The sequence below is a fragment of the Micromys minutus genome, assembly GCF_963924665.1.
Source record: "Micromys minutus genome assembly, chromosome: 10".
Classification (NCBI taxonomy): domain Eukaryota; kingdom Metazoa; phylum Chordata; class Mammalia; order Rodentia; family Muridae; genus Micromys; species Micromys minutus.
The window spans coordinates 63,184,853-63,197,696 of record NC_137979.1 but is presented as its reverse complement, the minus strand read 5'-3'; the positions used below and the strand labels follow the sequence as shown (position 1 = coordinate 63,197,696).

Here is a 12,844-nt window from a genome sequence, read left to right as displayed (position 1 = left end):
GAGAGAGGCAGATGGGGCAGGAGGGATGAGAGCCTTTCAGCCTGGAACACAGGGTGAGTGGTTTGCCTGGCTCCTTGCAGCTCCTGACCAGAAGGAGGGCAAGGATAAGGCAGACAATAGAGTTAGAAAGGGCCAGGGATGGAGAGCCCAATGTCCAATTAAAGGGCCAAGGGGCCATGCTGGAGTAGGTCTGCCATCAGAGGCCAGGCCCCAGGACATAAATGTGAGGTTCCCAGATATTTGTTGCTGCTTCATTTCCTAAGGATTTATTTAGTCTTATGTTATGTGTGTGTAGTCCAGATTGGCTCACACTCTCTGTGTGGTCAAGGATGACTCTGAACTCCTGGGATTACAGATATGTGGCACCACTCCCAGCTTGCTCTGTGTGTGTGTGTGTGTGTGTGTGTGTGTGTGTGTGTGTGTGTGTAGGGGGGGGTGAGAGGACAATTTTGTGAAATTAGTTCTCTCTTTCCACCTTTACATGGGTTCAGGGATCAACCCCAGGTTGCCATGTTCAAATCATGAAGAAGCAAGCTCCTTGACGTGCTGTGCCTTCTTGCTGGCTCCTTTCCGGATTTTAAATGCTGTCTCAAAAAAAGTTTTTAATCCTGTATGAGCCAAGTAATCCATGGTGCCGTGCCCTCCTGGGTCTCACTTCCCATGTTCCTGTCATCACAGGACAGAACAGGAGAACCCAGCTAGCCACTAGTTCCTGTCTTTCCAATGTAGTCCCATGACAGAGTTGCAGAGGGTAGTGCTGACTCACCTCCCACGGGTACCATGAAATTGAAACTTCTCTTCCAAATGGGCAGCTGCCTAGGAGCGGAAGGGAGGGTGAGCAGGTGTGGGTCTGGAAGATGATGGGCAGAGCTCAGGGCACCCTGACCTGGTGATCAGCTAGACCCATATGTCCTTGAGTCTTCCCCTTGTCTGAGTGTGCAGAAGGTTAGCCAGGATAGAGGAACCAGCCTCCAGGGAAGGCCCAGGAGTTTGGTCAACAGTCAGGGCCCCAGTGTGGCCCACGTGGGGACACTTCTCTAGGCCCCAGCTTCCTACCAGTCTGTCTCTGTCACTTCCTCAGGGAAACCCCTTTGGATGGTTTCTCATAATGGGAGCAACTCTGACTTTTTCCACGATGTATTGAATCTGGACTCTAGATTCTTGGGCCTCCTACATGCTAAGCAAGTGCTCTTACATACCACTCACATACAAACACACACACACACTCATACACAAAAAACAGACACACTCTCACACACACACACACATACACACACACACACACACACTCACATATACAAACACACACTCATACACAAAAAATAGACACACTCTCTCTCTCTCTCACACACACACACACACACACACACACACACACTCATACACAAAAAACAGACACTCTCTCACACACACACACACACACGACTCACATATACAAACACACACTCATACACACAGACACACTCAAACATATACAAACACACAAGCCACTCACACAAACACACACACTCATACACAAACACACAAAGAGAGAGAGAGAACACAAGAAAGGAAAGAGAGTTCTTTCTTTTTATTTTCCATTTTAAGACAGGGTCTCAAACTGGCCTTAAACTTTCAATCCTCCTGCCTCAGTCTCCCCAGTAACACAGACAACGGACCTCCGTCACCAAGCCGGCTTATGGCATCTTCATGGCACTTAGAAAAGTCAAATTAATTGATTCAGCTAACAACTGTGGAGGAGTCCTGTCCTGCCAGGAAAAAACTAAGTCCAGACTGATAAATTATCGGTACCATTTTAATCCCTGACCCACACAACCGCCTAAGGAATAAATAATTTTTTTTTTTTTTTTGGATAAGGTAAATGTAAAATAAGCAGGAAGTGACTGTAAACCAGGCACGGTGGTGGCCACGCCTTTAATCCCAGCACTCAGGAGGCAGAGGCAGGCAGCAGACCTCTGAGTTTAAGGCCAGCCTGAAAAATTGTTTTAAGACTCAAAGTTACTTGTGGGGGCCTAGAGTTCATATTGCTCTTCCAGAAGACTTGAGTTCAGTTCCCAGCACCGGAAGTTAGGCGCCACAACACAACTCCAGATCCAGAGATCCAGGACCCTCTTCTCCAGAAGGGCTGTACCGTCATGTGCAAATGACACAGACACTTGTGCATACATGCAAATAAAAACACCTTGGGAGGGGACCTGGGGAAGCTAGCTCAAGATCAGTTAGACTCTCCCACCCCTATCCTCTATTGAGAGCCCACCCTCATTCCTGACCCACTTGCCCACTATGAAGCTTAAGACCTTGGGGGGGGGGGGGCAGACGGGTCTATCCTTCTACTGTGAACTTGCCTGAGGTTCAGAGAACCGGGGCTCCTGAGGATACCTGGTAATCACCTACAGAAGGGGGACCAGATGTAGGGACACTCAGGTGAGGAACACCTGTCTCTAGAGCCCAGGGTCCCAACCTTGTGCTGTACTGAGGAACAGCACTCACCTAGCCCTCCTCCATCTCTGCCATCCTGGGGCTCTCAGGAGGTGCTCCCTCCCCAGGCTGGGCTCTCCTCCCTGGGTATAGCCGCTTCTGCTCTGGCACGCGGCCAGGCCTCATTTGCATTGCAACCCAGATGGCTCACCGCAGCCTGGCTTCCCAGAACTGTCCAGCTGCCCTGCTCCCCTGTTCCCCTACGCAGCGCCAGCTTGGCCTTGTGGGTGCTTCCCACCACAGCCCTGGACAGAGTGGGGTGTGTTGTTTGGAGGGTGGAATGGCTGGACAAAAGCTGGAAGCTGACTTTTTCCCTCTACCCCCGACTCAGAATTTGTGAACTTCAATCTGCAGAGAGAAACTCTTCTCCGCCCATTACATTCTCTCTGACCCCTCCTCCAGCACCCACCCACAAGTAACCCATCACCCACCCCCACCCAGCCCAAGCTTCTGTGGGCAGAGGAATGGTCCTCAGGGCAGGGGGTCCTGGCTCTATGACCAGCCCAGTCCCCGGAGGGCACAAGGAATCGGAGACGTTAGGATTGAGCGAGTGGAGTGGGCGGTGGGTTGGTGAAGTGTTTTCTTTTTCTTCCCCTCCTCTGAGTTTTCTGGGAAACGCCAGAGGCTGGCCGGGCCTGGAATGTCAAACTTGAAAAGACTCTTTAGCGGCCGCCTCCAAGACATCCGACCCTCAAACCTTTTCATTAGCCTGAGGCCCCTCCTGCTTGCAACAAAGGCCTGCCAACGGGAATGCAGCTTCCCGGCCGCAGGCCATTGTCCTAGACTCCTCCACCCCGTGAGATTGTTAGCAACCGGAAAGGAAGAAATCGGGGTCAACTTGATATATGACCCCAGAGTCTTTCTCCTTGAATGAGAGAGGTTATCTGTGACAGGCTCATCTCGCTTCCCACCCTGTTCCTCGAGCAGTCCTGGAGGGCAGAAAAGTGGGGGGGGGGGGGAGAAAACCGTGGCAGTCCGGGCTGAAGGGGATCCTCTCTAGCTTCAGGAGGCAAAGGAGAGACGGCTGCCTGCTCCCTGCTTCACTCTCTAAGTAGACGCAGAGAAAGAGGGATAAGAGAGATTCGGGCCCCTGCTGGCTTGAGTTCCAGGGCACCTGGATTTCCAGTTTGTATTCCCAGGTCTAAGTGACAAGTTAGCAGAGTTAGAAAAAAACAATAGCCAATGTCCCGTCACACAGAAACAATACCAGTGAAGACAGAGAGGCCCTGAACTTGGTTCTTCCCAACTTCCTGAACTTGGGCTGAGGCAACCCTGAGGCTGCAGATCTGGTCACCAAGAACAGCAACCTTAGCTTCTGAGCTCAGGGTAACTATGACACCCGGGGCCACCAAGCCGGCCTAGACACCAGCATTCCTTCCCATCTGGGCCCAGAGGATGAGCTCAGCAGAAGTTCCTCCACCGCAGGCTGGTAGCTGAAACCACAGAGCTCTTCCTTATCTTTATTATGTTTATGACCCAGTACCTTTGCCTGGAAATGGGATTCTGAATGCATCCAAGTTCTGCAACCGAGAGATTAGCAGAAAAGGTGGTAGCCTCCCAATCCCTTAGACGGGAAAAGGTTAGGTGGAGCCAAGGGTCCAGGCCTAGATAGCAGGACCTTTCCACCACCTCAGCGACCCAGCAGATTAGAGGAGATGCCAACAGGGTTTAAGCTCTGTCCTTGGTCTGTCATCTCTCAGTTCAAGTCCTTGTCTTAAAGTGGGGCCCTGGAAACGTGCCCTGCATTGACCAGAGTCTCCTCCCACTTTTCCAGGCTGTTTGTCTTCAGATTAGCAGTGGAATAACCTCCAGTAAACCATCCCTGGGGCTTCCCAGAACCCACACCATCTAAACCATCCACACAGAAGCTCTAGAAACCAACAGTTGAGAAGAAAACTGGCTGCGCATCGCATCCAAGACTGGTAGAACAACAGAAGTCCACAGAAGCTGGCCTTAAGACTCATGGAGGACTTCCTATGCAGCAGGCTCCAGGCTGACAAAGGAAGTAAACCCAGGGCTGTGTGGTTAAGAGCCATCGCCGCTCACAGTGACCTGAGGACCCCAGATCCAGGCCACAAAATGCCTCTGCGCACATACCCACACGTAGGCACACATATATTCCCGTAATTTTAAAACAATAAAGTTTCCAAAACATACAGAAAAAAAAAAAAAAAAAAAAAAAAGGACAATAAATTCAAGCTCTTCCTTGAGGCTTCCCACGGAGCAAGAGGTCTGAATACTTTGACAAATATGGCAGCTTCACCACCTAATTGCAAAGAAAAGAGTTCCAATCAACCAACCTGGAGAGGGGGTGTCAAAGGCAGCCAGGGCCCCACACAACACACAGTGAGGTGGGTGCAGGAACACGCTGAAGGGCAAAACCCCAGCACTCCACCCCAGGGGCTTTTGTTCACCTGTCTTAGGTCTTGATTTTCTTGTCGAGTCCCGGCTTATTCATTTGTTACTAATAGTGATCTATTTTCAACTGGGCTCAGACTTTGCAGTAGAATCTCTCAGCCAGGACAGCCTACGTCTGTCTCCTGGCAATCTGACTCCCTCCATCCTTTGGGCCAAAGGTTTCTCAGCCTCCACATTGCTCACAGTATGTTGGGTCTTCAGAGAGCTACATCACACCTGTGCTGGAGGGTGAGGGACACAGATTCTTGGGTGCTTTGGTCCGGGGTTTCTTACCTTCTCTGTTTAAGGGCTGTCTGATTGGTGGGAATTAGAGAGACTGAAAAGTTTCCAGACACTTCGAGCTCTTTTGGGCTCCAACTATGGAGGCACAGTTGTGCCTGTCGATTCAGAAATCTCCTTTCTGCTCTCCTATTTTCTTTTTACGGTAACCGAGTTGAGAACACTCAGATTGACATCCCCCATGCATCCCAAACAGACTTGTGCTTCCTCCTGACGTCGTTCTCCCTGGACTATAACAGGGATGCCCCCAACTCAGCAGCAGACACACTCTGTCCTGGGTCACAGAACTTAGTCCACAGGAAAACCTTGTGTGTCAGTCAGACCAGACGCCCCCCCCCCCCTTCCACCCTTCACCAAGAGCATCGGCCACATCTGTGGCCACACATTTCTCAGAGAAGGCCTAAAGTTGGCATTCAGCATCCACTTCAAGGATTCTACTTTCTGAAAGTTGGTAACTGGAAAGGAGATGTTTAGCATTTCATCCTGACATAGGCCTGTGGGGTTTTTTGTTTGTTTTTTTCATTTTTGAATGTCTTCATTCTCTAGGTGTGTGTGTTTTGCCTGTAGAAGCCAAAAGAGGAGGCCAGATGGCCTGCAGCTGGAGTTACAGACATTTCTTGGTCGCTATGTGGGTGCTGGGAATTGAACCTGGATCTTCTGGAAGAGCAGTCAGTGCTCTTAACCACTGAGCCACCTCTCCAGCCCCTGGGGGTGTGTTTTTGGTTGTTTGTCATGTTCAAGAGCCTCACGAAAGCTTGGACTGGCCTGAGATTCCGTACATAGGTTCGGATGACCTTGAACTTCTAGCCCTCCTGTCTCTACCTATTGATATCTCAGGGATGAGAGAGCTGAGCCAGTCTGAGTTCTAAGCAGGTAGATCTGGGAGGCTTCATATCCTACTTAATATCTTAAGCTTCTAAAGCCCTGGCTCGAATCCTTCAAAAGGTAGGGAGGTAAGATCAGCCTCCTAAATTATGATGTTAGGCCCTATCTAAGATCTTCACCAGCACACTAAACTCGGCCCCCCTCCCCTCTAAACCCAGGGCTGTGTGTCTTCAAAGCCTACACAGGGAAGGAATTTCCTTTGTTCTGGGTTCTTGCTGCTGGATTTTATCTCAGCTTTTCCCAGGGCACGCAGCCATTATTAAAAGGCCTGGTCACCTAAAATCCACCTCCAGGCCTCTCTACAGAACCTGGAAAGACTCTTCATCCTCTGAAGCAGTTGAGCCGGGTGTGGTGCCCCACAGCACACCTTTAATCCCGGGGCGCAGGGGGCAGAGGCAGGAGTTTCAAGCCATCCCTGTCTACAGAGCCAGTTCCATGACAGCTAGGACCACACAGAGGAATCCTATTTGGGAAACGGGAGGCGGGAACTAAGGATAGAGCATTAGCATTTCCTGGGTACCAGGCAAGCACTGTACAGACTGGGCAACAGCTGATGCCTCAGAGGTACTGTGCTAAGTACCTCAGTCCCACACTGAGGGAGGCACGGTCATTGGACCAGCAAACACACAGATCAGTGGAGGTGACATCACACAGCCATCGTGCGCTGGAGCCAAGGAGCTTCTTAGGATCCCAAAAGCATGCATGGCATCCAGCTTACCCATCTCAGGCCATGGCAGAAGCATCCCTGCTGGTCCTGCCACCCTTCACCTTTCCTCCTCAAACAGCCCCTATACGCCCCAGTTCTGCTCTGAGTGGAGGTCCCCACTGACCCTGTCAGAACTATTTCAGAAACATGAGTCTCTCTAGCCAGGCTAGCTCCAGCACCATTTCTTCCCCTTCCCTGCTCTCAAATTCATTTATTTATTTAATGTATATAGGGTATATGTTGCTCTGGCTGGCCTGGAACTCTGTAGACCAGGCTGCCCTTGAACTCACAAAGATCTCCTTGCTTCTGCTTCCCGAAGTACTAAAGGTGTGTGCTACCATCACAGGGACCAAGGTTTATCTTCATTATGTACATGTGTGTTGGGGTGGTGCACATGAGTACAGGTTCCCTTGGAGACCCAGGATAGCTTAGAACTGGGGTTACGGCAGTTGTGACCCATCCTACACAGGCCCTGGCACCCCAGTCTTCCAGAAGTACAGTAGCTGTTCTTAATTGCTGAGCCAGCTCCCCAGCCCCAGCCTCTCTTACCTCAGAAGCTACCACAGTACCCCACTGGGTCACAGCAATGACTAGTCCTTTCTCATGGCTCACAGCCTCTTCCCCACTGTAGGGTTTTGCCGGGCAGTTGGGCCATCCCAGCCCTCCACTGGAGACCTGACAGAACCAGGCACAGAGTCAGGATTTGTGGAATGGACGAATGAACTTGACTCCTGTCAGAAATTTACAAAACGCTTTCCCATCCATTTCCTAAGAGTTCTCCCCGTCCTCCACTACCCTCAGCTCAGCAGCACATGGTCAAGGCAGCTGCTGGGGAATACCACCTGGATGAGATCAATAGGGTTTGTTCACAGAGAAAGGGAGAATCCATCTCAAGAGCCTGCAAGTGACTGAAAGGCAAAGGCTGGATCTCACATGAGATACCTCCATCTGTGAACAATGTCTGCTCATCAGCCCAATGTGAGATATTTTAAATAAGGCTCCTAAGCCTCTTGAATAATGGGATTGCAGGGGAGGGGGGAATGTGGAGAGGGGGCTACGGGGGGGGGGTGGGATTCCTATTTAACAGATTGAAAGACTGAGTCCAGAGAGGCGGTGAACCTACTGGAGTCTCTCGTAGTTCCCCAGGATCAGTGGAGCAGATTGGGCACAGTCGTCCAAGATACTGAGGCACCTACCCTTCCCCCAAAAGGGAAGCAGGCTGCCCTCCCTCCATGCCCAAGCTACTGTGTGTAGTCAGCGCACAATAGTGTGTCCTTGCCCTCCTACTGGTGTTACACGAAGCCTGTGCTATCCAAGAGGGCAGGTCAGAAAGCCCAATGAGCAGACACTGTGTCACTTAGCTGGTTCTCAGGTGGCTCCGGCTTCCTGCTGCCTGTTGCAAAACCTGCCACTAGGCCTTTATAGGCACTCACGTGACCAGGAATAAGCAACTTTTCACCTCAATCACTTGCTCTTATCAATACTCCCTCCCCACCCCATCATCTGGAAAGTTCAGACACCCTAAAAAAACGTGGAGACAAGGGAGGGTTCATTGTAACACCTCAGCGACTGTCAGGTAGTGGTCGGAACCCCGTAACAACGGCTCTGTGGACAGTCCTTCTAGTCGACATTCATTCTCAGGTTAGACCCTGGCCTGGGAGGTGAAGCTCCTCTCTTCTGGGTTCCCCACTCCTGTTCTTGAATTAGGAGCCCCACAACCTCTCCCTCTCTCTACAGGGCATGGGAAACAGCAAAACTCTGCTCGCCTACAAGACTCCAGCGCGCCCTCTAGTGGACTCGGGAACGGACTTGGGGTCACGGTTTCTTTCCTTAAGCTCCCCCACAGCGCCGAGAGCACCTGGGCGGACCCACAGTTCACCACGCAGGTTGGGAGGCCCAGATGAGTGATAAGTTGGTAGTTAGCTGCTCCTCCCACCCCACCCCTCAAAGGGCATCAGCATCCACGTCTGTCAACCAAAGAACCGGGCAACGGGCTGATGAGCGGAGGCCCTGCAGCTGTCTCGAAGTCGGTGTCTCCCCACTTCTGGATCTCCCATCTTCATCTTTTGGACCTGTCCACAGGTAAATGTCTCGCAACCCCCACCTCCACTTCCTAGGTCTCCAGTGAGCTGGTAGCTGAATGGTCCCACGTCCCTTTTGGCTGGCACGGGATGCTTAGAACTGTATATGCGGACCTCGGAGTGGCCAGGGTGGGTGAGAGCGAGGGGAGTGTCCCCTCGGGGAATCTAAGAAAAGGGGAAGGGGTGCCGGGAGCCTCTCCCGGCCGGCCTCCTAGAACTGCTCGCGCGCTCCCATCGCAGCGCCCCCGCCTCTGCCAGAAACCAGCCTTCTTAGAAGGGAGGGGGTTGGGGTGAAAGTGTGAATGAGAAGTTGGGGGCGGAGCGCGCGGGGGAGGGGCCGCTGCCAGGAACGTTCGGCCCGAGCTGGCGCCGCGCCCGCCGGTCGGGCAGCCTCGCGCCGCGCTTTGTCTCTCTCGGTGAGTCTCGGCGGGTCCTGGAGGCCCCAGCTCCAGGCCCGCCCTCGGCCGCCCGCGGCCCCTCCCTCACCCTCCGCGCACAGCCTTTCAGTGCAGAGTAGTGACTAAACATTACAAGAAGACGGGCCCAGCAGTTCCAGGAATCGGGGGGGCGGGGCGAGCTGGCCGGGTAAATACCCGCGCGCGCGGCCTCCGCGGCGGCTCTAACTCCGACTCTACACTCGACTGCTCTCGTCACTGCTGGCTCTCCGGGCTCCCGGACGCCCCCCTGCCCAGCCCAGCTCTCCGTCGAGGTCCCTCGCCCAGGTCCTTTGCCTGATCCACCCAGGAGCGCTCCTGATCGGCCCCGGGAGCAGCGAAACCAGAGGGGGCGCACGCATCGAGAGCCCCTTTGTAGACTTCAGGGCGGCCAACATCTGGGCGCAGCGCGAGCCACTGCTGGCCGCCGCCTCGCCTCGGAGATCATAGGAGGCGCAGACCCAAGGCCGGAGACTTCGCTTCGGGACTAGGTAGGAAGGAGGGGCGCGGTGTGGGGAAGGGTGGGGGCCTCGGTCCAGCTCGGGAGCTTTTCCCGGTTTCTCCTCCCCTTCCCGGGTCATTCCCGGTAGGGAGGGGACGAGGTAGGGGGCAGAGCGGATGAGGACCAAAGATCCCGGGTTCTCGTAATACTCAAGACTGGGGCCCTCGGGCTTCTCCTACCCCCTCTCCCACATATCTCGGGTTTGTCACCCCACCCCCCTTTTTTGTTTTGTTTTTTTGGGTTTTTTGTTTGTTTGTTTTTTTGTTTTTTGTTTTTTTTTTTTTTTTTTTTTTTTTGCCCTCGCCACTGAGGTTACCGGACTGAGCGGCGCCCTGAGCGTCCCTAGGGCTTTTGTGTCTCTCCCCATCCTGGCCGCGCTCCTGGAGACCCAACTTCCCCGCACGAGTTTCTCTGGGCGTCCTCCTAGGGCGGGCTGGGGAAGGGACTCCCTGGGGTTGGCCGGCAGAGACCTAGGCCAGGAGAGCTCTGCGAGGTGGCTGAGTCTGAGACGTGGTCTTCAGCCGGGCGAAGGGGTGCCCCAGGCGCTAGGCGGAGGCTGGAGGGCCGGGCACGCTGGAGGGTTCCGGGCACTCACGCGCCTCGCGCTTCGCTTTCTGCAGCCCCCCGGGATGCGGTAGCGGCCGCTGTGCGGAGGCCGCGAAGCAGCTGCAGCCACTGCCGCGCAGATCCACGCTGGCTCCGTGCGCCATGGTCACCCACAGCAAGTTTCCCGCCGCCGGGATGAGCCGCCCCCTGGACACCAGCCTGCGCCTCAAGACCTTCAGCTCCAAGAGCGAGTACCAGCTGGTGGTGAACGCCGTGCGCAAGCTGCAGGAGAGCGGATTCTACTGGAGTGCCGTGACCGGCGGCGAGGCGAACCTGCTGCTTAGCGCCGAGCCCGCGGGCACCTTTCTTATCCGCGACAGCTCGGACCAGCGCCACTTCTTCACGCTGAGCGTCAAGACCCAGTCGGGGACCAAGAACCTACGCATCCAGTGCGAGGGGGGCAGCTTTTCGCTGCAGAGTGACCCCCGGAGCACGCAGCCAGTACCCCGCTTCGACTGTGTACTCAAGTTGGTGCACCACTACATGCCGCCCCCAGGGACCCCCTCCTTCTCTTTGCCACCCACGGAACCCTCCTCTGAGGTTCCGGAGCAGCCACCTGCCCAGGCACTTCCCGGGAGTACCCCCAAGAGAGCTTACTACATCTATTCTGGGGGCGAGAAGATTCCGCTGGTACTGAGCCGACCTCTCTCCTCCAATGTGGCGACCCTCCAGCATCTTTGTCGGAAGACTGTCAACGGCCACCTGGACTCCTATGAGAAAGTGACCCAGCTGCCTGGACCCATTCGGGAGTTCCTGGACCAGTATGATGCTCCTCTTTAAAGAGCATAAGGGTCAGAGGGGGAGGGGCCTGGATCGGTCGCCTCTCCTCCGAGGCACATGGTACAAGCACAAATAAATATCCAGCCCCTATGGTCGGTAGCTCCCAGTGAGCTGGGGCAGATAGGCTTCTTCCTCGGGCCCTCCACTCCCGTATGGTGGGGCAGGCAGGACCTGGAATGCGTCTGAGAGGAGGGGGAGTTACCACCTGCTTTCCCTCCCCCAGCTCCTCTAGTGGAGCCAGCCGGCCTGGTGGGACAATAGCATTGAGGAGACTCTTCTCCCCTCCCCTTCCTCCACACCCCCTCTGCTTCCCAAGGGAGGTGGGGACACCTCCAAGTGTTGAACTTAATGAGAACTTCAGGGGAATCTTCAAACTTTCCCGCCGGAACTTGTATGCGCTTTGATTTGGTTTGATCCGTGAGCAGGCGCCAGGCCTGGGGGAAAGGTGGAAGAGAAAAGGGTGTGTGAAGGGTTTGAGGCTGGCCAAAGAAATAACCACTGCCCAGCCTAGGCGAGGAGGTGGTGACTCCTGGCTCTGGGGAGAGAGGCAGGGGGTGACCCAAGAAGAACCATACTGGTGCCGGGCTCCTCTCCCATGGGGCAGCTAACGAAACCTCCCAGATCCCAAAGTCTCCTGGCACCCCAGAACCCTCCCCGTTGTGAAGAGGCAGTAGCATTTATAAGGGATGAGGCTGGTGAGTTGGCCACCTTTCCCAACACCAAAGGGGAGGCAGGTCAACAGATGGGCCATCTTGGAGCCCAGGTTTCCTTAGAGCAGACAGAGGTTTCTGCTTTGTCTCTCCTGTGTTGAGCTAGGAGACTTGCCTTAAATGCCCTCTGTCCCATGGATGGGGATTGGCACACCAGGAGCCAAACACAGCCAATAGGCAGAGAGTTGAGGGACTCACCCAGGTGGCTACAGGCCAGGGGAAGCGGCTACAGGGAGGAGACCCAGTCACTCAGAAGGGTTAGCCCTGGGAAGCCCTTGGTCGGTAGGTCCGAGGGCCTCCGTGCCCTGCACAACCCTCCCTTCTCACCTGGGGGAGGTGAAGCCCTCCCAGTGCCGCCTCACAGTGGCCTCACGGGAATGCAACAGCCAGGGGATTGATTACCTGGGACTGGGGGACAGAACAGTTTTCTGAGTCAGGTATGGGGCTGGGTGGGGCAGCTGTGTGTTGGGGTGGCTTTTTTCTCTCTGTTGTTTTGAATAATGTTTACAATTTGCCTCAATCACTTTTATAAAAAAAAAAAACAAAGACCCACCTCCAGCCCGCCCCTCTCCCCACAGGCCTTCGAGGCTGTCTGAAGATGCTTGAAAAACTCAACCAAATCCCAGTTCAACTCAACTCAGACTTTGCACATATATTTATATTTATATTCAGAAAAGAAACATTTCAGTAATTTATAATAAAGAGCACTATTTTTTAATGAAAAAAAAAAAAGACTCGAGCTTTCTTTCCCTGGTTTCTCTTCCACTCCCACTCAGTGAGGGGAAGGGGAGTGGCAGTGCCTCTTGGGTCCCTGCTCACAGCTCCAAGGTAGAATCAGATGAGTCCTCAGGTCCCCTGCAGCCCTCCTGTGTCACTGGCAAGCTGTGACAGCCACCTAGATTGTTACCAGTGGGCCATTCCTGCCAGTCTGATTCAGCTCTGACCAGAATATGCAAAGCAAGTTT

General features: G+C 54.0%; 1 protein-coding gene across 1 annotated transcript; it reads left to right on the top strand.

The window, feature by feature from the left end:
- The first annotated feature begins 9,484 nt into the window (after window positions 1-9,484).
- On the top strand, window positions 9,485-12,561 carry SOCS3 (suppressor of cytokine signaling 3). The gene is made up of 2 exons (XM_080923019.1): window positions 9,485-9,772; window positions 10,404-12,561. The coding sequence occupies exon 2, from the start codon at window positions 10,492-10,494 to the stop codon at window positions 11,167-11,169; it is 678 nt and encodes a 225-aa protein (XP_080779145.1). The 5' UTR covers window positions 9,485-9,772; window positions 10,404-10,491; the 3' UTR covers window positions 11,170-12,561.
- Window positions 12,562-12,844: the final 283 nt, after the last annotated feature.

What these genes read in the sequence shown, in the direction of transcription:
- SOCS3 (XM_080923019.1), top strand. Translation starts at nt 10,492, where the DNA reads ATGGTCACCCACAGCAAGTTTCCCGCCGCCGGGATGAGCCGCCCCCTG.